Source organism: Populus nigra, chromosome 14 (assembly GCF_951802175.1).
Source record: "Populus nigra chromosome 14, ddPopNigr1.1, whole genome shotgun sequence".
Taxonomy (NCBI): domain Eukaryota; kingdom Viridiplantae; phylum Streptophyta; class Magnoliopsida; order Malpighiales; family Salicaceae; genus Populus; species Populus nigra.
Window position 1 is genome coordinate 1,510,621 of NC_084865.1, and position 24,216 is coordinate 1,534,836.

Below are 24,216 nucleotides of genomic sequence, written 5' to 3' on the forward strand. Positions count from 1 at the left end.
TCTTTTTAAATCATCTCCTTTTCTTATAATTTTATTTAAATTACCGAGTGTTCAGTTCAACTAAAATCACTTCTAAATTAAAATTATTTTAATAATTTTTTTATATAAAATAAAACATTGTTTCTACATAAAATATATATGTAAAAAATATTGTTTTGGATATTTTTTTTTAAGAAAAAGATGCATTAGCTATTTATATTTTTACTGACCCAACCAAATTAATTAGATTTAATTGAATTAGTATTTAAAATCATTTTAAAAAAAACTTAACACGAGCTAAAGCCAAGATCAACAAGTCTCCCCCAAGCCAAGCCAAATTTAATAATTATGCTTTTGATTTTTCATCGTATTTCTTTCAACGAGCGTGAAAGAGAAAATAGGAATCAATATTTATCATGTGACCAACAAGTCTATTCCACTGGCTAACTTGTCATCTCTTTGACTAAGATAATGATGGCTATTATTGACATTTTCTTTAAAAAAAAAAGGAAAAAAAATTAAATATGTGGAGCTTGAATTTGGTGATTTTAACTTCTAACTGTCACTTGACTATTTCTTGTTTTATATTTTATATATAATAAAAATATACATATATTATAGTACTATGATCTCACTATCCCATCAATAACTCAAGTTCAATAATAATAAAGAATTTCGGGTTGAAAAGTATAAAAAATTAGCCTTTTTAAAGAATCTTAGTTCTCCCTGTTTTACTATTAGACCACAGATTTCCTCCCATGAAACAAAGGAAAGTTCTGCAGATCTTGGACGACGTCGGAAGCCTGTGACACGTGGCCAATGGACCCTTTCATAACTGACAAGTCATCTCACCAACCCATTATTCACAGGGATGAGTTCATCGAAGAAAAAGATTAATGGCTTTTCCCACACGTTCCCGGTTCCCCTTTCCTCGAGGAATATTCAAGCTTGAAAGCTAAAAAAGAGAACCATCCAGTGGGTAAGCCTAGAATCCACTCACTGGATAAATAGTTTTTGAATATCAATATGGTTTGATTTGGACAATTTGATAATAATTTTTTAAAAAAGATCAATTTAATTTTCGGTTTCAAATTTTCGGTTTCAAATTATTCACAAGGATGAGTGGGGGGTGACGATTTTAGAACTGTCAGAGCTAAACCAATTTTGTTGCTGGACCATAATTAGAATTATGAATTATAGAGGAACAAAATGAGAGATTAAAAATCCCATCTTTAACACAACAAATGGGATACACAACGGGGTAAACCTCCCCTCCCTCTGTTCATCCTTCCTATATATTCTATATTTGCACGAGATTCAATCTCTCTAATCTCTTAGGACAATGCCAATTACCTAAACTAACTAGGCCCCACAAAAGTTAACATTTTAATGTAGTAAACTAACCCTCAAGGTTACAGATTAATCGTCTGAGGAGCACTGCCACGGGGAAACAGTTTAGAGGCACTGACCTGCAATAAACACTTGATTAGCAACGTATATCATGCAAAATGTCAGAGGGTGTGAAACAGAAAAATGTAAGAAATGGAATACCGGCTCCATTAGATTGTGTGATTGAAGAGCAAAATTCCTCCTTGTTCTGCAGCGATGCCAACGTCTTTCATTTGACTCATTGCAGCTTAACAACCCACAAACCAATTATTGAGAATGTTAAGTTTCCAACTGTTGACCATCCATTCAGCCTTTTGCACTTGTGCATTATCATCAGCTGAGCAGGTCTCTGAGCCAAACTTAGTGGTGCACCATTGAGTCCTAGGATTGGTAGAAATTCCATTTCAATCTCCCGGCAAAACACTTGATGATGCAGTGGTTGTCAGATTGATGAAAACTGTCTCAGTCTACGAGCAAAGTGATTGTACTGAATTTTTGAACTGTCAGGTTAATCGAACTCAAGAAAGTAACGATTGCAGCAAAGACTAACTTGTACGAGCAGTTTCTTGTTCTTGGACCCAATGGATATCCTGCTCAAAAGAAGAAATTGCAAGCATAACCATCCATTGGAAATCTAAAAATTACACAACTAACTTGACATTGAAGATAATTTAACATGGAAAATGATGGACATGGCTTGTAACTTAAATATTTAGAACTGCCAACTCTTAACAGCTTCTGATACTCGACATAAAACAAACACTATCTATTCTATCACTAGTATTGATATGTCCTCGGACACTTTTGAAATCTTGGATATCCAGAAAATATGACAAAGGTTTGATTCATAAAGAAGTTGGTTAAAAAAGTAGACCTAATTCAACCACAAAGGCCAAACTGACAGGTTTAGTAAAAGTTTAGTAGCTCTTGGTTTTTAAAAAAACTCAACCACCTAATTCAAACAGCTATGCTGAATAGAACTCTTCTCTAATATTCAGTTCCACAATCTAGTTCGTCTGGTATAAACTTGGCAAGAGGACATAAGTATCAGATATTTAAAAGGTCCTGCAAATAAACTGGAACCCTTAAAGAAAAGTTTTGAATAAGGATTGCAGCACAAATATAAGTTATTACAGCCCACAAAAAACTTGTTACTGCTCTGGATAGATGGAGATGGAGATCACATGGCCTAAGTTTATGTCCTATTATAGGTCTAGAGTAAATAACTATCATTCAGATGTGGGATCAAGATGACTCCAAAAAATGAAAGAAGTGTTTGGTAAATTTTTCAAACATTTTGAAACATTTAAATGACGCAAAAGAAAGATTTAAGACTGGTCTCTTAGGCAAAAACTTTCATTTCCTTTTTGGGCAAAGGGAGTAACTAATACCTTGGTTTCTAAGAGCACAGATATATTCAAAGATGGTAACTAATAGTTTGTTTACCAACTGAGAACACTGCCATGACATGCTTACTGATAGGTATTCAACTGACTTTATAATAACAATAGATAGGAAGCACATAATGACATGATTAATAAAGGAACAAATGTGTTCGAAAGAGAAAATAAAATTAGCAGGAACGAAGAAGAAAAAGAGAAACAAACCATTTGACATATGCTATCTAACAATTGCAAGGCTTCTTCCCATCTGTTGACTCTGAGTAGACCTTTAATAAGGTGAACTAAAATGCTTAGCTCTGGAATACTGCCCCTACTGATCATGTCCGCATACAACTCAAAAGCCTTATCAGCTTTATGTGCAAGTGACAGATTCTCAATCAAAGTAATGTGTATATTCTGATTGGCAGCGGAAAATGGTGAAAATGATGAGAGCTCTTCATTCAGCTCAAGAGCAATCTCTAGTCTTCCAGCCTTGATAAAATTATCAATCAGGACTCTATAAACTGGAGCAACTGGCACTGAATCATTCTCACTTATCTCAAATGAAAGATCAAGAGAAGCTATAAATTCACGATTGAAACCTTCAATGACTTTACGATAACCTGCTACATGTCTTGGCCAGTATGTCTGTTTCATCTCTTCTAAAAGTTTGTGAGCCTCATCTAAAAGGCCAGTAGAACAGCAGTGGTTTATCAAAACCCTATAGGTCACAAAATTTGGAGCACAGCCCTTGGAACTCATTTGTTGCAACAGCTCAAGGCATTTTTCAACTCTCCCTGCTTTTCCAAAGCCATCAATCATTGCAGTATAAGTTATGACATTTGGATTACATCCTTTTTCTTCCATCATAACCATAAGCTTGTAAGCTTCATCTGTCTTTCCAACTTTGCAGAGGCCGTCAATCATCTCGGTGTAAATAACAACATTAGGAGCACATGAATTTTCTAGCATTTTGGACAGGACTTTCAAGGCAAGATCTAACCGTTTATCCTTAAACAACCTATCAATCAAAGAGCTGTAAGTATATACATTTGGGTCATACCCACACTCCAACATCTTAGTAAACACTTCTTGTGCTTCGTCCAGCTTGCCAGCCTTGCAACATCCATCTATAAGGGCATCATAGATGACATGGTTTGGCTCACAACCTTCCACTGACATAGATTTTAGCAAATCCCGTGCCTCTTTGACCTGATAGGCTTTGCACAAACCATCAACCAGAGCTCCATATGTAAAGACATTTGGTTCATTCGAAGCACCATCAACAACCCTGAAATACATATCAACATCTGGGATCTCCACATTTTCCTTTTTCATTATTTTGTAAATCTGGCTAGCTTTTTCAATCTTCCCTGCTTTACATAGACCATCGATTAAAGCTGTATACGTGACAATATTAGGAGTACAACCTTTGGACAGCATCATCTCATAAACTTCATTTGCCTTAGACACCTTCCTAGATTTAAGGTAAGCATGTATAAGAGCAGTATAAGTCACAACATTTGGAACACAACCATCTCTTTCCATTTCATCAAACCAGTTGCGAGCCTGTTCTATTAGACCAGCTTTACAAAAACTATCAATTAGTGTAGTATATACATACACGTCTGGAGCAATACCATTCCTTTTCATTTCTTGAAACAATTGAAAAGCCTTCTCTACTTTGGATGCATTGCACAAATAACCAATCACTTTTGAATAAGTACTGGTATCAGGTATAAAACCCTTACTCATCATTTCACGGATAACATTATATGCCTTCTCAAATTTTCCAATCCCACAAAGACATCGAGAAAAATTGCTGACGTTGACCTTATTTAGTACAACCCCTGCTTCAAGCATTTCACCATAGGCTTTCTCAGCCAAGTCTAACACGTCCTTGCTTGGCTCCTCGCTACTACAAATACCGCCAATCAATATATTGTAAACCACATAACCTGGCTGGCACCCACATTGCACCATTTTCTTTAGCAACTTATAGGCATAGGCATAATCTCCAGATCTGCAATAAGCATGAACAAGAGAATTAAATATCCTAGGACTGGGATAACAGCCCTCTGTGATCATCATACTAAGAATTCTCTTACATCTACCAAGTTTTTCCTTATTCAAACATCCACAAAGCAAAATCCTATATGTCAAAACATTTGGAAGGCAAGAACTAGCCCGCATCCTGGTCAAAAAATCCATAGCTTCTTCAAAAAGCGAAGCTTCACATAACCCTGATATCATCTTCGTGTAAAGCACTGTATCAGGCACAAATTCTTCCTTCTCTAGTAACGACAAGGCTTCTCTCCACTTTCCTGATTTACAAAGGGAATGCGTAAAACAGCCCAAAGTAAACTCATCCATTCTATACCCCATAGTTGACATCTCCCTATGAACCAAATATGCAGAATCTATTCTCTCAGCTCTTAAAAACACCTGAACCAAAGCATTATAAGTCAACCTTGATGGCTTATACCCAAAATCCTTTAGCCTACCTAACTCCTCCAACGCAGCATTCCACAACCCATTTTGACAACATTTACGAATCAATACATTGAGCAACTTCCCTAACACTTGCTTGTCATCATCCATAATGTCACGCAAAAATTTCTCTGGTACTCTATCAATACTATTATTACTACTACTTTCTAATATCTCTAACAAAGCATTGTACACGGGCAAAGTGTGATAATACCCAATTTGCCTACCAGCCCAAATAAAAAAATTAACACACAATTCAGGGATTTTAACTATATTCAAAACCTCAACAACCAAATTTGGATTCAATTTCTCCCTCTGCTCTCTTAACAATTTCAGGGTCTGGTTCCCAAACCCATCATTATTATTCAAAATCACATTTGCAATCAAAGTAGCTTCATTTGAACACTTACCAAGATCAAATCTTTGCCTATCTTCACTAGGACTTAACAAAGAATCGCGTAAAATTGCGAATTCTTCGCTAGAAAAGGCCTCGACCCGCGATTCCACTTGCAAAAAAGGGTCATTTGGATCAACCAGTCCTTCAAGATTGTCACTTGGAGAGGTGGAGGTGAATCTGTTAGTTATAAAGGTTGAGTTTTGGCGTTGAATTTTGCGATTTTGGCTGGAAAGTTTGTAACTTTGAGAGTGAAAAGATGAAAGGGAAAGGGGTTTTGTTTTACGAGAGGAAAGATAAGGATTTAAGTGAGAAAGGAGTTTGGTTAAGACCCTCCTTTTCATTTGATTTTTGGGTGTGATTTTGGAGAATTTGAAAGAGAAAATGATTTTTTAGATTGTTTGTTTGTCTGTTCAGTTGAGGAAGTAGGGTTTAAGGAGGGTTTTTCTTTTGCAGGTGGATGGATTCTTGGGTCTCCTGTGCTGGTTGAATGATGGGTCGTTTTCCTCTAAGGTTCGGAAATTATGTCAATTTTCCCATTATGTACAAATATTTTTCAAATACCTCCATTATTTCAATTTCACTTACATTTTGGGCCTTCTATAAATTTGAAGAAGGTTATAATTTGTTGAATCATGACCTTAATGTAGGAAGTAGAGGGACGACATTGAAAACAAAATTACAATCCTTGGACGATAATAAAACAATTGTGGTTTAGAGGAGACATTGAACAAACTCTTAAGCCTCAGGGAGCATTGTAAACACAAGACGCTATGTTTTGTTGAACAGCAGGTCGTTTGAGGCCTCCCTTCCCCTCGATGAATTCTGTCGGAAGTATCTTATTACATGGAATAATAATAATAATAATAATATTAATTAATTTGATTGTAGCTTATCAATACGAGCTTACATAAAATATTATTAAACTCAGTTTAGCTACATAGATACTTCAAACTCAGTCAACCTTGCTTGACTCAAATGAAAAAAAATAAAATTGATTAACTTGTTAATCTACTTTAAGATTATTTAATTAAAAATATTGAAAATAACAGTTTCAACCTTAAATTTTTTTTTATTGAAGAGCCTGAGCCCGAGCCGAGCCTTGTATCATGTTAATTCTCGAATCGGTTTTAATAACTATAAGTTGTATGTGAAAAATATTATGCATAATAATGATCTTTTCACTTAATGTACTAGTGAACAATGATCTTCAATATGGTTCTGTAATTCTTTGCTTCATCTCCTTGATAAAGAATATAAGACCTAACAACAAGTGTCAATCAATAGTATTTTCTCTGGGTGGAAAGCTCCATTCTCACTGTGTAAAATCCTGCCATTCCATTTCATCTTTTCTGCAATACCTTTCACTTCAACAATGATGTCAACGTGATCTCTTATTATAACAGCTCCTTCTGGACGAAGAATCCGGTGCATCTCCAGAAGGATATCGATAATGCTGCACCTGCATGAGACATGAACAATGCAAATAAGAAATAAGCATTTTTATCACATTCTTCTGTGGGTAGAGAGTATGGAGACTCATTTATGAAACCACGCCGGCGACCAGAGAAGATTACTGCAAAACTGAGTGATCAGAGCTAAACTCTAGTTTTCGGCAAATTTTGGCATGGATATCTGCATGTATGGTTGTGGATAGAACAACAACATTGGAGAAGAAAATACTATTGATTGTGGCCAATACTATTGACAACATCAGAGCTAAACTGACTCATTTAATTTTTTCTTACAATCACAGGGATTCAAAATCTGAAAGGCCAATAGAAAACTTATATTAATTATGGACAATAAGAGTTATCTGGAGCTATCTATCATCACTGATGCTTTCAACAGTGACACTCTTGAGTCTTTTTCGAATCAATTCATTGAGCCTCTCTCTCCTTCTCTCTCCTTTTGTCTTTGAAAAAAACTTATCATGAGTTTTTTGTTGCAGGATACTGACTTGAAGAGAATTATACTGTCATTCAATAGGAAAATTTTGAGTAAACTGCTTACTTGTCCATATACATGCTGAATACACCATGAGCATGTATCAAGTCGTATGTCCGAGGGTATGTTGAGAAGGCTTCACACCTGCAATCTACCTTCTATTACTTCACATCTGAATAAATGAAAAGGAGTTGCATATTTCTTCTCGAATGCATCTTAGTTTATCAGTTGTTTTTTTTTTAAAAAAAGAAGAAAATGATTTTCCAAAGAAATATATGTCGAGTTACGCCAGTATAAGCCCTTGTCAAGGAATAGTCAGTTATACAAGGAAATGATTTCATAAATACTGGTGAGACAGCGTTGGGGTTCGAAGAGTTGAGTAAACCAGGAAGGGATACAGGAAGAAAATTGAAAATCAGACTTCACTTTCAAAGATTCAACTTAAGTGTAATGCACAAAGCAAAGACTGCAGAAAATTACAGAGATCAATGATCTCCGCAATGTATATTACCATCGCAATGTATATTACCATCATCGAAAAAATAGAAAATTATGCTAACATGAAAATTCAACGAACTAATTTCATTCTTACCAATTCATGTATGTTCCAACGAGGCCACGATCGTACACAATGCTAAGGTTGTTCTGTTTAGCATCATAAGGTACTACATTCATTACCCAAACTGGATATTGAATCAGTGCTGCAGCAAAACCTCCTATGCCAGCATTCATATCCATTATGTTTCTGTATCTGCCTCTGGAGAGAGATTTGAGTATGATCCCATAGTGTCTAACTCTTCTTTTCCATAACTGATTATCTCCTTCGAAGGCCGCACCTGAAATTCCTTCACTTTTAGTCCTAGGAGAAGCAATATTCAACCTTTTGGACCATTTTTCAAGAGAACCCCCTGAGATGTCGTGGATATCTGTTACATTTAGAAGAGGAGTAATACATGGTTCCATCTTTTTATACCTGTGAAAGCATCAAGAGAAATGAAAAAAATTTATCATGGATTATCGGTACATTCAGAAATAATGAGGTTCCCACAATGTTTTACAAGATTTCATATTCACAAAAATTATCATGGGCTTCATGTCTTGAAATAAGTTTAGCTTGCAATGTGGCTTTGGTGATGTTTTTTAGCATCCTACTGCAGCATCACTCTAGTTACAACATACACCAAGAGGGAAGAGTATCAGACACATTCTGACATGATAAAAAAAGTAACCTATTTCCTTTTGACGTTGCCGATGTCAAACAAATTGACAGGAGTGAGCGCACCACAACCCAGAAGGCAAGAGTCCCTTTGCAAGATTGCTTTACCAGAACTCTTGCATATTAGTCTGATCCAATTGCAGTGTCATGACTCGTGATTCATGGAAATTACAATGGCTAAAAGTGAAAATACAATGAACAAACTCACCAACCAGCATCAGGATCGCTGTTGCTACAAAACCGGGGAGATTTCCAAATCCTCGACTTTATGATGCAGTGAATGTGGTTATTTGGTTTTCTCCACACAGCAATTGCTCCCTTCTCTGCAACTTTCTTCCAGCACAGTCGCACAGCAAGATCTTCCAACCTTGCTTGCTCTTGCTCCAACTCCTGAGCTCCCACCTCTGACCCCTTGTAATTAGCCTTCCAATTTATAGGTGGTCCAGAAAATATCCAGTAACCACCAGGACGCAACACACGGTCAATTTCCATGAGGTAAAGTCCATCTAGCCATTTGCATTGTGAAAAGAGAGGAAAAGAAATAAGACATCGGGATCCCATTGAACTTCCGCAAGGGGACAAGATCATGAATGAAATGGTTGTATGGGGCGTAAAAACCAAGAAAAACATAGATGCAAAATGAATCAAGTTTTTTTTTCTTTCTGAAATTGATATGATTCTAATTTGACTCTTGGAGCAGTGTAAAAATTAATTCCAGTATAAATGTTCTTTTATCAATCTCAAATGCACCAACACCTTCAAAAGCCATGGAACGAAAAACGAAGATACTTCGTTTGTCACTTAACATTATAATGATAAACACACAGCAATGAATAGAACCTATTGTGAGTACCATATTTGGTCCATGGAACCAAGCATCTGGCACAGTGAGCCATATCAAACGATCTTGAAGGGAATGGCAACCGATGGATGCTAAGTATACCAAGCATGGCTGGAACTCCTCTTTCCAGTGCAAACTGTAATTGAGCTTCATGTTTATCACTTGGCGCTATTGACATTGTGAGGATGTTATAATCCATTAAATGTGCTCCAAAGCTTGCAACCTGGAAAGAATCAATCAATGGCCAAAATTTTAGCAAGCAGAGTCCAAGTATCAAATTTATAAGAACAGTTGTGATTTGCAATAAGTTCATATGTGATCAACTTCTAGGATTTTAGCCTCTCTAAGCCCCCGCTTTCAAAATTGAAGATACAATACCAACAAGCAGCAGTAAAATCAGGTTAAATCCATTAAAAATTAACACTCTTTACCTCTTCTCCTTCGTTGGGCTGTGAATCATCACAAACCCAAAAATGTAAGATCACAATTTAAAACATACCTAAAATGCAAGCACAGACAAGTTCCACCAAGTACCTAAACAAGAAGCAATTCATAACTTTCCATAACTTACCCCACATCCAACATCAAGAACGGTCCTTATGCTCCCAGATTTCAAGGGCACAAAACGTTTAATCTCATCAACATAACCCTTAACTCCTTTTCGAAATGAAGTCCCACCACCTGGAAAAACCAGCAAATCACCTTCCAATCTAACCCAATTCTGTGTTTTCTTGACCTCACTCAGCTCCTTAAAAGGCAGGTTCTTGAACCAAGCGTAGTCCCTACTCTTTGGCCATGAAAACGGTCTCTTGTACCCAGCAGGCCTTGGAACCAAACACATTGGTTTTTCATAAGGTTCAGGGCAATGTCTCTCTCTACTAAAGAATCTTTCAGCAGTAAAATCCGTTTCTCTTGATGGATCATGGCAAGGACAGTAGCTGGTGAAGTTTGGAGGGCAGAAGTTGAAGAATTGTAGGTTTCTGAGAGGTTCTTGAGGGAGGGAGAGTGTGTGGTGTGATTCAAAGTCAAGAACAGACAATGAGAAGTTATGTTGGTGACAGTTAAGTGGCTGTTTCTGCTCTTGAAGAGGGGGGCTAGTAGAATTGTTGGAGCTGGTGTAGATACCAAGAATATAGGAGAGAGAGACAAGGAGAATGGAGATGAAGTATTTTAAAAGGGGATGCTTGAGAGGGTTTGGTTTTGCCATTACTGCGTCTCTGCTGCTGGGACTTGCAAAAGTCCACAAATGGTGGGATGGAAAGAATTATTTTTGGAGTTCTTTTTGGTATTATAAGAGCTCTGGCCATACGTCGAAAAGGAAACGATGTTCTGATAAATTTAAATTTAAATTTAAAGGCTCTAAAACCCCTCATAAAACTCAAACTTTATTGAACTCAATCAAGGGGAGGACTCATCTTCTCCAGACATATTTACATACTCTCCTATGCTCATTAAATGTATAAAAATCTTTCAAAAAACTATCATGGTTCATCAATATTAATATTGTGTTAGAGATAGTATGTGAAAGTTCTTTAAGAATCCACTGTATATTTATCCACATTAATATATATATATTAGGGATATTTCCAATCAATATTATATATGTTAAAAATATTTTTCCTCATTAATACATATGTCAAAGATATTTCTCATCAAATATTAATATATATATTAGGGATATTTTTCATCTTTAATACTATCAGGGTAATATTACATTTTAGCCCCTCCTCTTCAATATAGACTCATGAACTATAAATAGACCATGAATTTTTTAAACAAAGGGTTTGGAATCTCCATTATTTACTGCATATTTATTTCAAAAGTATTTTTTTATAATATTATTGTGTTTTCTCTCAAAAAGTCACTGACATAATCATTAGAGAGTCTCTAAATTCACTAAAGGAGACCTTTTACAAGTATCAGACACCCGTCTCTAGCCATCTTATCTAGAGAGAATGAATTAGAACGTCAAAATTAAGAAATTAACTAATTATTCAAGATATAAGTTTTGCCCTTAATCAACTTGGATATTTTAAGACATCATCATATTCATTGGTTTTAGTACTTGCATTATGGTTTGCTAAGATAATGGTTCAAAGTGAGAGAGACAACTTTTTGATGGAGTCTATAGAATTGTCTAATCCAACATTTGATGCTAGTTATTAATGGACTGAAGATAGATCTCATACTTATTAATTAAACCCGGTTTAGTATGGTGGATTGACTCAAAAAACTTGGGACTGAGATCCTGACCTAGGTTGGGTTTCTAATTGAACTAAATAAAACATCAACATATTCAAATATGATTGACCCGACTAAGTTTTAAGTAACTCTGTTGACTTGACTAAATTAGCTCGCGTTGATTATTTTGTTAAAAAAAGAATAAAAAAATTGATGTGTAAATAAAAATGATTAACTTAGATTGATTTGGTAACCCATAAGTTAATCTAACAATCTAGATATATTTCCGAGTTAATCCTGAATCGAGTTTAATTTCTATAATCATTAATGTTAAGAGTTGCCTACAATTATAAAGAAGGAAATCATGGTGCAGATATGTTGGCTTTGCAAAATTTCTTTGGCATGTGTTAGACTTGGAAATCCAATATTGTTTTACTCCAAGTGAGTTTTATCCATCCTACTTCTACAACAGGATGTCTTAAAGGATGTTTTGCCTCATCCTTTTAACATGCATGCATGTAATATATTTTCTAAGACCTTGGCTCTCTCCCTTTTAGTACCCAAAAATCCCAAAGCTAGAGTGTGAAAGGAAAATATAATATATGGTTATTGAATTTAGGTTGAAATGGGGCATAAAAGAATATCATACGAATGAGCTATAAATGAGTGGGTGGGTGAAGGTGGGATTGAATTCAAAATTAATTATGATATTTGAAATATAGCCAAGTTAACTAAGTCATGTTAAAGCAACTCTTACATGATTTAATTTTAAACCTAGACTAGAAAAGGAATTGGATAAAAATATTTTAATGTTGATCTGCTGTAATAAAATTGATGAATAATCATCTATAACTTAGAAATTTTTTGTTAGTTTTAAAAAAAGTTGATCTGATATGTAGCATAGTGCATACATGAAAACTAATTAAAACTTAAAAAAATAGATTTCTTAAAATTTAAAAGGTCTTTTTTAGAACGAGTTCAATTTGAAGTACATAGTAAAAAATAAAGAGAGATAGTAGTTTAAATTTAATTAAGCTTATTTGTTTATATAGTATATCGCACAATGCACCACATAAACAAACAAACTCTAAGGATGGAGGGAAAACAGAAAAGACAAGTACAACAAGTAAAACTATGGAATTGTGAAAGGATACAAGAGCAAGTTCGAATATATTAATAAAATAGACACTGAGTTCATGTATATAAACTAGGAAATCCAATTTTAAGTAAAGCTATGTTTGTTTGCTAAAAAGTAACATTCATTGAAAAATAAATTTTTAAAAAGTAAATTATTTTTTGATATTTAACAGTATCATAAAAAATAAATTGAAAAACATTTTTCAGTGTTTGACTATACCTTGAAAAATAAGATAAAAAATAACTTATAATATTTTAATATTTTAATTTTATTAAAAGAATAGGGGCCAAGTTTGATAAATGAAAAATTGAAAGATGATGAAATTGAAAAATAAAATCAATTTCATAAATTATTCCAAATAAAAAAAATAACAATCAAAAGAATAAGGACAAAATCTATCAAATAAAAAAGTTAAAAGAAAATAAAATTGAAAAAAAATCAAATTTCATAAATTATTTCAAATAAAATAAATAGAAATTAAAAGAATGATGACCAAATATTATAGATAAAAAAATAATTAAGAAAAGAATAAGAAAAAAAATAACAATTAAAAAAAGGATTAAATTTGATAAAAAAATCAAGTTATAAATGGAAAATTAAAAAAAAAATAATAAGAAAATTCAAAAAAATATATATAACAATTAAAATTTTGAGGATTAAATTTGATATAATCAATAAATAATATGATTTTTTTTTAATTTTTTACAACTTCTAAAAAATATATTCCATCTAAAAAAAAAAATATTCCTATAAACTAAAAAAAATTATATTAACTAATTTTTGTTTTAATGATAAACAAACATATAAAAAAACTAAAATAATTTATAAACAAGCACTTGCCATGGATAAGCTGCGTAGCATCAGTAAAGCAATCATAAGTTCCCTAATGGGCCTCTTGCCCAATGAGCTCCCCTCTTTGTCGTGTCGGCAAGTAGTGCGACTCCAATTGTTTTAGATAATTAATATCATGTTTGGAAACACGGTTTAATTTGTATTTTTAAAAAATTTAAATTTTTTTTTGTTAAAATTTAATATAATTTGTATGTTTTGAAACGTTTTGATGTGCTGATATTAAAAGTAATTTAAAAAAAAATAAAAAAATATCATTGATATGCATTTTGACACAAAAAATTATTTGAAAAGCATCCTCAACCACACTATCAAGCTCTAATTTCCAAATCCCAGTCAGCTAGAAACAGGGAAAGAGTTAAAAGAGTCCAGACCCCAAGTCATTTCCTCCTAGAGAAACTCCAATAATTTAAATGAGTTAAATTATTACTATAGTTTTTTTAAATAGTATAAATAAAATTTTTATTTTTATTTATTTAATATTAACACTTTTAATATATTTAAGAAAAATATTGAAAAAAACTATGAAGATTAAAGGAGTGATCTTTAAATAATTTATTTTAATACTTTTAGCTTTTTTAATTAATATATCGGAAGAACTTTTCTGTTATAGAATAGTTATTTTGGCTATTTATTTGACTATTTCTTTGAAGCTGTAAAATCTAAAAATCTATTTATTTGATTTTTCTCTTGATTTTTTAATCAAAAAGAAAAATCAAAATCATTACACCTACCCTGAATTGATCCCAAAAATTCATGATAAAACGACTTTATTGGAGGCATGTTTTAAATTGAATTTAAAAATATATTGACAAAATAAAATTTAATTCATTTAATTAAGTTTTTAATGATTTAGATAATCGGTCAAGCCCAATGAAATCAAATTCGAAGACTTTTTTAAAGAACAAGAAAAACATTATTTTAATAAAATAATTAATTCAATAATTCATGGGAGAAATATATTCTTTTTTGAATCAATATTTAAATTAGATCTCAATAATATAAGCTAGTGAATAATTAGCTCGTTAGTGTGTGTGTGTTTGTCTTATAGACAACTGTCTTTTAAACTACAATTGGCTTCTCAAGAAACATAAAAATAAATGATTTTTTACTGTTTGAAACACGGTTTCCCGCATAGACAACCCCTCAATTGTGTGCTTGGAAAATGCTCATGTCAAATTTGTTTTTTTAAAAAAAAGAATTTTGTTTTTTTTTTAAAATTTTTTTTTTAATGTGTTGATGGTAAAATAATTTAAAAATAAAAAATATTATTTTGATGTATTTTTAAATAAAAGCAGCATTAAAAGTGTATTTGATCCTGAGTGATTTTTAAAAGTATGTTTGATATAAAAAATATTAAATTAATATTTTTTAATTTTTTTAATATTTTAATGTATTTATATAAAAAATCAGAAAAAAATTCATTTCAATACATTTTTAACTGAAAAGTTATTTTGTAAATCACTTTGCACCATAATTTCAAATATATACTAATATAATGTTTTTAGATTATTTTGATATGTCGATGTTAAAAATAAATAAATAAAATAATATTATTTTAATGTATTTTTAAATGAAAAACATCTTAAAAAATAATATTTATCATAATCTCAACACACGCATTTCCAAGTAAAACGGATTTTTGCATGATTTCGAGGGTGTTTGTGATAGTAATAAAAGTTGCTTTTTAAATTATTTTTTATTTGAAAATATATCAAAATAATATATTTTTTAAAATTTATTTTTTATATAGCATATCAAGATAATTTAAAAATATAAAAAAATTAATTAAATTTCTTTTAAAAAAAATCCTGTTACTTCCTCGGGAACAAACAAAGAATGGTAGTTGAACAAGTGTTTGGTAGTTAAAACCGTTCAATGCCTAGTGTAAGAAGTATTAGCGTGGCAGATCCATATTTGTCCACGCATCACCTTATCTAATGTTTTTTGTTTGATTGAAAAAGGCATGTGGTCTTCGAGGGTCGGTGGATGGTGGCCTGAGAGTTCTACGCCTGGCAATGGTCGGCACGCCACCTCTAGGCGACGAGGGCCCAAGCTCCAAGATCCATTTTGGGAAACAACTTTCAAGAACAATTCTTATTTTCTTAGCCAAAAAAGTGCTTGTGGGCATGCTGTGAGAGGCTGGAGTTGAAGAGAGACCCGTAATTTTGTTAAAGGTCCACACGGTTTTAATAACAATATTATCCTTTTCCTAGACTTTTTTTTTAATTAGTGTACTTAATTAAAAATATTAAAGGAATAATAAAATAATTGATAAAGTAATACAATTTATATATTAAACATAAATTTTATAGATTGTTACATTAAAAATAGAGATATCATTTAAAAAACTATTAAATGAGAAAAAAAAATTATAAACACACCAAAACTTCAAATACGATATCACCGGTATTATAAAAAAATCCCAATTAAAAAAAATTACCAACATTAACCTAGTGAATCACACTCGTTGTCTAAAACAAGCGTGTTATTTTTCATCTTCATATAACAAGGATTAAAAAACTGTGATGATTTTTAAATAAATTTATATAATTTTAAAATAAAAAATAAAAAAAATAGAATAACAAAATACTACCTAAAACTTTACTGGGTATTTACTTAATTATATCATTGATCAAACCGAGGCACCGAATGCAAGTTGTTCGTCCAATTTATCCACAAACGTTACCAGAAGTAGAGGCACACTACTTTTATTACTTTTCTTTTCTTTTCTTTTCTTTTCTTTCACTTTCCCTTTATTTTAACAAGTTTGACTTGATTCTTAAAAAAGAAAAAAAAAAAGGGCAAGGTGTTTCCTTAATTCAGGGACGAATTTGAGTTCCTGATGATGAAAGACACCGTCACCAAATCCTTTAAAGGATTTGCGTTTCCTAGACACATTGGTATATTCAGAACCCAACCTAATTAACCTTTTTTTTTTGTTTTTGAATTAAAGATTAATGGAACATACTTGAGTTAGTTTGAAAGTATACATGTGGTCGTATTTTAAAGTGTTTTTTACTTGAAAATATATTAAAATAATATATATTTTTTATTTTTTAAAAAATTATTTTTAACACCAGCACATAAAAATGATCTGAAAACACCAAAACAATATTAATTTAAAGCAAAGAAAAAAATTTAAAATTTTTTTAAAAGCGTTTTTTAAACGCAAAAACAAATAGAACAAGATTAAACTTTTTTTTTTGAATTAAAGATTAATGCAACATGCAATATAATTATTAAAATTGGTATATTAAAAAAAATCATGTAATTTTTGTTGAAAGAGCATGAAGTGGCTTGATATGATATATTTTATTGATATTTTTTTTTTATCTTTCTTCATTAATCTTAACTAACCATGTTTTTTTTTTCTTGCTTGCCTAAGTTGATCAATTTAAACTTTTTTTTTTCTTGTGGTGTAAAGTCTTACAATTGAAGCAATTATTTATCTTGGCTACGAATATACCAATTAATGTTCAAATTAAGGCTCTGGATAATAGCTTGTAGGAGAAAAAAGAAGAAGAAAGACCATAGGTGTCCCACTTGAAAGCAACCACGCAAGAACTCGCTAGAAGGTTCATGGTGCTGAAGAATATTATAATATTTATATTGATTATCTATTTAATTATTAAATATATTTGATAATTTAATTATTATAATTAATTATATTATCTTCTTGGAAATAAATTATATGTTTATGATGATCACACATTTTTTAAGATGATTTTGACGATCAATGAAAAAAATTATCATTTTGTCTTTGTTAAAAAAATTAATATTCATTATAAACTAAAATAAAAAAAATAATTTTTATTTATTATTTTAAACATTGCAAATTAAAATATTTTTGCAATTTTTTTTTTATGTCTTATCATTCATTAATAAAATAAAATAAAATAAAGAGGTATTCACTTTATCTTCTGTACCAGACACAACTCCTTCTCTATCTTCTATTTTGTTTTGTTCCTTTTATTATTTTAACAGTCAATGTCTTGTTTAAATCAAGAAAATAACAAACATTAATTTAAGAATTGTTTTTATAAAAATCTTAACTTTAAGAACATTACTCACTATTCATACTTGTTCAGTATTGTGATAAGTTTTGTTTTTTAAATTATTTTTTATCTAAAAAATATTAAATTAATATTTTCTAAATGATTTTTAATAGTTTTAATATACTAATATAAAAAATAATAAAATATAAAAAAATTATTTTAATATATTTTTAATTAAAAAGTATTATTAGAAAACAAAGCATGAAACTATCGTGCATGGTTTGATGGATAATCCACGTGTAATTTTTTGAAAAAAAACTCGAGGGAATTTGTTAACAATAATGTCCAGAAAGGCAGTTTTTTGTTTTGTTTCATATAATTAGTTTATTTGTGTAAGGTTTTAGCCGGTTTGTTTTTTCTCTTATAAAAATATTTTTGAAAAAAATTAATTTTTTTTAATTATTTTAGATTATTTTAATATATTGATGTCAACAATATTTTTTAAAAATAAAAAAATATTATTTTAATATATTTTTAAATAAAAAATACTTTAAAAAACAAATACAGTTATTATTCTATTTTTATTGGTTAAGTTGTTAAATTAAATTCGTGTATCGGTTCGGGGACACTCACTTCAGCCGCCGGAGCCCGACCACAGGATCCGCTGCAACTAGAAGTCGCTTTGGAGTGGGATCGAAGGTGCCAAAGTAGCCTAGAAGGATGTGTTGTCCCAGGGAAGAAGGAGGTCTTTCAATGGAAGCTGCAGCTTTTAGGGAAAATTAAAGCAGTCAACGGTGGCCGACACCGGTTTATGACTCACTAGATCACCTGTAAGTAATCAGTTCGACTCACAAAAATATATTATCTTATTTTTAGTATTAATCCGGATGGAGTTAGTTAAGTCAATTGGGATCTTAAAGACTTAATTGAGATTAATATCTTATACAATTCAATTAAATATTCAATCCGAATTAGTTTTATATTTTTTAAATTAATTTATTAAATCGGGTTTAATAAACATGCTTAAAAATAATATATTTATTCTGCAAAATGGAAGTGTGAGCTGGACAGAAGAAAAATTATACACCGTCTATTTTTCAAAGATAACTATTGGATAACCTTAAATAAAGTATATTATTATTATGAGTACTATTATTGGTCCAATTAATTAATTAATTAATTAATTAATAGGAAACCACCGCTTCATCTTCCACAAATCAGAATTTGTGTCTCAGAGCTAATCCTATAAATAAGGCAATCACCATTTGTGTTCATCATAACAGCAAACAAGTTCAAGGTATCCATCAAAACCACCCACAAATCTACAACTTCCTTTAAAGATCATACAGAACCATCTCCTTTTACAATAGTTTCCATTTAGCTTTTCAGTCTCACAGTCTTCTACATATAACCACACTTCATCAGCTCTTTGCTTCTGATCACCATAGTTAAACACTACTCTACTTTCTACTCTCTGTATTGCCAGCTCTCTTTCTTTGAAGGCTGTACGCTCTTGTTCAACAATGGGATCGAGCCTAAGCAAATCTAGTTCTGGTGCTTCAGGGCTGGTTGATGGCAATAGCAAGTCTTTGATATCTCTCGAGGGATCAAACTTTGCTGCCAATGGCCGCATCTTTCTCTCTGATGTCCCAGATAACATTACCCTCTCTCCCTCCCTTTGTACTGAAAAATCAATATCCTCTGGTGCCGGATCCTTTGTGGGGTTTGACTCGAAAGAATCCAAAGACAGGCACGTTGTCCCTATTGGGAAACTGAGGAACATAAAGTTCGCGAGCATATTCAGGTTCAAGGTTTGGTGGACAACCCACTGGGTTGGCTCCAATGGAAGAGATCTTGAACATGAGACTCAAATGGTCATGCTTGACAAGTCTGATGATTCAGGCCGACCCTACGTTCTCCTTCTTCCTCTTCTTGAAGGGCCTTTCCGAGCTTCTCTCCAGCCGGGCGACGACGACAACGTTGATGTTTGTGTGGAAAGTGGGTCCACAAAAGTTTGTGGAGCCGGATTCCGGAGTGTTGTTTACATGCATGCAGGTGATGATCCATACAATCTGGTGAAGGAGGCCATGAAGGTGGTGAGGATGCATCTGGGTACTTTCAAGCTTCTGGAGGAGAAAACTCCTCCCGGTATAGTGGATAAGTTTGGTTGGTGCACATGGGATGCATTCTATCTTACCGTGCACCCTCAAGGTATCTGGGAAGGTGTCAAGGGTCTTGTCGAAGGTGGGTGCCCACCTGGTCTTGTGTTGATTGATGATGGCTGGCAATCCATTAGTCATGATGAAGACCCCATCACAAAAGAAGGCATGAATGCTACTGTTGCAGGTGAACAGATGCCTTGCCGACTATTGAAGTTCGAAGAGAATTACAAATTCAGGGACTATGCCAGTCCTAAGAGTTTGGCAAATGGTGCCACCGAGAAAGGCATGGGGGCTTTTATCAAGGATTTGAAGGAAGAATTTAACAGTGTGGACTATGTTTATGTGTGGCATGCCTTCTGTGGCTACTGGGGTGGGCTAAGGCCTAATGTCCCTGGTTTGCCTCCAGCACAAGTTGTTCAGCCAAAGTTGTCGCCGGGATTGGAGATGACGATGAAGGATCTGGCTGTCGATAAGATTCTGAGCACCGGCGTCGGGCTGGTGCCGCCGGAGATTGTAGATCAGATGTACGAAGGACTTCATTCACACTTGGAGAAGGTTGGGATTGACGGTGTCAAGGTGGACGTTATTCATGTAAGTTTCTAATAACCCAGCCACCGCATCCATACATCCTTTTTTTTAGATTAAATGGGAGGACAACTTGGTTACCTTGCAGGTTATTTATTCATTTACTTTTATTAAAATAACATTATATTGTTTTTTCTAGAAAAATAAAATTTTATAAAAATAACTATTCTGTAATTTTTTTTTAATCTATAAAATCCAGTCAAAAAATAGAAATCTCCAAGAACAGAGATTTTGGATTCGAGCCAAAATACTTGATAATTTAACTCCTGATTTTTGGGTAACGTCGTAATAAAGTTCGTTTTGTGTCACATCGAAAGCGCTAGCTAGTTGTGTTAGAAGACTTATCTCTTTCTAATCGTGGGACCAAATCTCATCTGTGTGTTGTCTTTTTTCTAATTATTTTCTCCGGAAAATTACTATTGAAAATCAAGTACTATGGGAAATCTTTAGTTGTTTGAGATTTACATGTCATTAATTTTAAGATTTATAAAATTAATTAAGATAAATATATATATAAAAAAACCTATTGGCTTCGGCTGCTTTGACTTCTTTTGTCGGCACCTTAGTGCAATAATTCTGTTGGTGTTTGTTACTGTATTGGCAGTAATTAAAAATGTTTTTTTTTTATCTATTAAAATAATATATTTTTTTATTTTTTTAAAAATATATTTTTATATTAGTATATGAAAATAATTAAAAAAATATTCTAATAAAAATTAATTAAAAAAACACGGTACAGTTGTGAAAAACAAATAGGGTATTATTGTACCATGTTAGTGTTTTTATTTTTTTCAAAAATACCCAGGTGTTTTTCTCAACAAGACAAGAAAGTGACTGTGCAGCCCTAGAACTTTCCAGAAATATCATGTCCATTCATGATTTATTTAACATGTTTTTGATAAGATAATGATGTGTTAAAGTAGTGTTTGTCAACGTGGTTAAGATACTATCAGTTGAAAATTAATTTTTATTTTTATTTTTATTTTTATATTATTTGGATGTATTAATATTAAAAATGAAAAGAATATTATTTTAATATATTTTCTACCCCACGCGGCCATAATGATTTTTAATTAATATTCTGCTATGCATGCGCGCTGCAGTTGATGGAAATGGTGTGTGAAAACTATGGTGGCAGAGTAGACCTGGCAAAGGCATATTTCAAGGCATTGACAGCATCGGTGAGGAAGCATTTCAAAGGAAATGGTGTCATAGCTAGCATGCAACACTGCAACGATTTCATGTTCCTTGGAACAGAGGCCATCTCTCTTGGTCGTGTTGGTATGTTACTTAAAACTTCCTATGATTATGGAAATGTTAGATAAATTACAGTAATTAAGCCCATGGATCATATTACGATATTTGATTTGGACCCAATTAACGTTCATATTATATAGTAACATTCCTGTGTTGTTTCAACAGGTGATGATTTCTGGTGTACAGATCCATCTGGTGATCCTAATGGCACATTTTGGCTTCAAGGATGCCATATGGTGCACTGTGCTTATAACAGCCTATGGATGGGCAACTTCATCCATCCAGATTGGGATATGTTCCAGTCTACTCATCCCTGTGCTGAATTCCACGCCGCTTCTAGGGCGATTTCTGGAGGTCCAATTTATGTCAGTGATGCTGTAGGGAAGCACAACTTTCCGTTGCTCAAGAGGCTGGTGTTGCCCGACGGTTCAATTCTCCGGTGTGAGTACCATGCACTTCCAACCAGGGATTGCCTCTTTGAGGATCCTCTGCATGATGGCAATACCATGCTCAAGATTTGGAACCTCAACAAGGTAAGCAGTTTCAGGCCATGTCAAAGAACTACCAGCACATTAGCACTTGCTAGTTCTAGGCTGAGCTAAACGTCTAATGCTTTTCCTGTGCTTTAATCACCACAGTTTACTGGAGTTGTCGGAGCATTTAACTGCCAAGGAGGAGGATGGTGCCGCGAGACAAGACGCAACCAATGTGCATCCCAATTTTCTCACCTGGTGACTGCTAAGACCAACCCTCGAGACATTGAATGGAGCAGTGGCAAGAACCCAGTTTCCATCGAAGGAGTACAGATGTTTGCACTGTACCTGTCCCAGTCCAAGAAGTTGGTTCTCTCCAAGCCGGACGAGAACATTGAAATAGCACTGGAACCGTTCAATTTCGAGCTTATTACAGTGTCCCCAGTTACCATCCTAGCTGGAAAATCAGTCCATTTTGCTCCTATAGGTTTGGTGAACATGCTCAACACTGGCGGTGCTATCCAGTCACTGGCTTATACTGATGATGCCAAGAGCACAGTCCAAATTGGCGTCAAGGGAAGCGGAGAAATGAGGGTCTTCGCTTCAGAGAAACCAAGAGCTTGCAAAATTGATGGAAGAGAGGTTGCCTTTGAGTATGAAGAACACATGGTTACCACTCAAGTGCCATGGTCTTCTCTATCTGGCCTATCTATTGTTGAATATTTATTTTAGACTTAAAAGTGTTTTTTTTTTAATTTGGAGGGACATATTATTATCAATACCCTCTAAATTAACTAGGAAAATGTAGAGAATTATCAACTTTTGTTATCAATAGCTAATTATTACAATAAACAATGTTACTGTTATTTTCTCTCCTGTGTATACGCCCATAAATATTAAAAAAATAATATATTTAATTTTGTTGATAATCCATCAATATAATAGTGTTCTTTGATATATTGTGGTAGTAATTATTTTTTATTCTAAAATGTATTAAAATAATATTTTTTTTTATTATTTTTTTAAAATTTATTTTTAATATTAATATATCAAAACAATAAAAAAAACTAATTTTAAACAAAATTTTTGCCTAACCGCGTTCCAAACATGTTCTGAAACGTTACTTTACAACATTCTATAGTCTTTGTGACCTTTATGTGTCTTTGTGAGATTCCAAGTCTTGATTGCCTTGGTGAAAGAGACGGCGGGATTGAAGATTCAGATGACCAGTTCATCCACCTAATTAATTTATCACCGACATGATTTCCCATTAGTTGTAAGCGCCTGTGGTAGTTGTTAGTAAATACAATTTTAAGGCACCAGCTGCAGAACCAATCTGCTAACAAATGCTTGTATGTGTCAGGTTATGTCTATCATATACATGACTTCTTTGCTCATTGTGTTATTTGAAAGGTGTATGCTTTCAATTTGTCAAGAAACTCATGTTTTACTTCTGCTAAAATGGCAAGTAACAACTTTTTCCAATCATCAATATTCAAGCCTCTAAGCTCCCAAAAGTGACCTGTGATGAGGAGATAAAGAAAGCCTGGGGTGAGAAGGATAATAGGCAATAGATAAGTGCTAAACCTGGTGAGATTGATGGAATCAACCTTTTAGGCTGGGGTTTGATTCCTGAGAAGTAAATTTAAGTTGTGGCAAGGAAAGAGGTGATACAGATGGTGCTGGAAGGGGAAACCTGGGTTTAGCAGGGGGAGTTTAATTTGATTAGGTAGATGGTTGCAAGGTCCTATGAATATTGTGGGTTTGGAAACTTACAGTTAAAGCTACCTTTTGGAATGTTTCTGAAAGAGATAGATTTTGGCGTGGCAATCGGGCTCAACCTGTCTATTTTCCTGTCATGTACTATGCATGCTACTGTCGTTGTAGCTGATTCTAAAATGGGGCATTGCTGTAACGTGTACAGTCCTGGTAAAA

General features: G+C 33.0%; 3 protein-coding genes across 3 annotated transcripts; 1 reads left to right on the plus strand and 2 right to left on the minus strand.

Annotated features, from left to right (window-relative positions):
• Positions 1–1,141: 1,141 nt before the first annotated feature.
• LOC133672767 (pentatricopeptide repeat-containing protein At1g06710, mitochondrial) lies at positions 1,142–6,135 on the minus strand. Its single transcript, XM_062093288.1, has 4 exons — positions 2,976–6,135; positions 1,919–1,958; positions 1,531–1,835; positions 1,142–1,448 (listed from the first exon to the last, which is right to left on the minus strand). Exons 1-3 carry the CDS (start codon positions 5,976–5,978, stop codon positions 1,831–1,833), a joined length of 3,048 nt encoding a protein of 1,015 aa, XP_061949272.1. The 5' UTR covers positions 5,979–6,135; the 3' UTR covers positions 1,142–1,448; positions 1,531–1,830.
• A 659-nt stretch (positions 6,136–6,794) lies between these two features.
• LOC133672860 (probable methyltransferase PMT19) lies at positions 6,795–10,962 on the minus strand. The gene is made up of 6 exons (XM_062093405.1): positions 10,210–10,962; positions 9,651–9,861; positions 9,006–9,303; positions 8,174–8,554; positions 7,648–7,725; positions 6,795–7,096 (listed from the first exon to the last, which is right to left on the minus strand). Exons 1-6 carry the CDS (start codon positions 10,843–10,845, stop codon positions 6,898–6,900), a joined length of 1,803 nt encoding a protein of 600 aa, XP_061949389.1. The 5' UTR covers positions 10,846–10,962; the 3' UTR covers positions 6,795–6,897.
• Positions 10,963–19,056: 8,094 nt separating this feature from the next.
• LOC133672431 (probable galactinol--sucrose galactosyltransferase 5) lies at positions 19,057–23,152 on the plus strand. The gene is made up of 4 exons (XM_062092844.1): positions 19,057–20,557; positions 21,655–21,832; positions 21,974–22,341; positions 22,447–23,152. Exons 1-4 carry the CDS (start codon positions 19,328–19,330, stop codon positions 23,011–23,013), a joined length of 2,343 nt encoding a protein of 780 aa, XP_061948828.1. The 5' UTR covers positions 19,057–19,327; the 3' UTR covers positions 23,014–23,152.
• Positions 23,153–24,216: the final 1,064 nt, after the last annotated feature.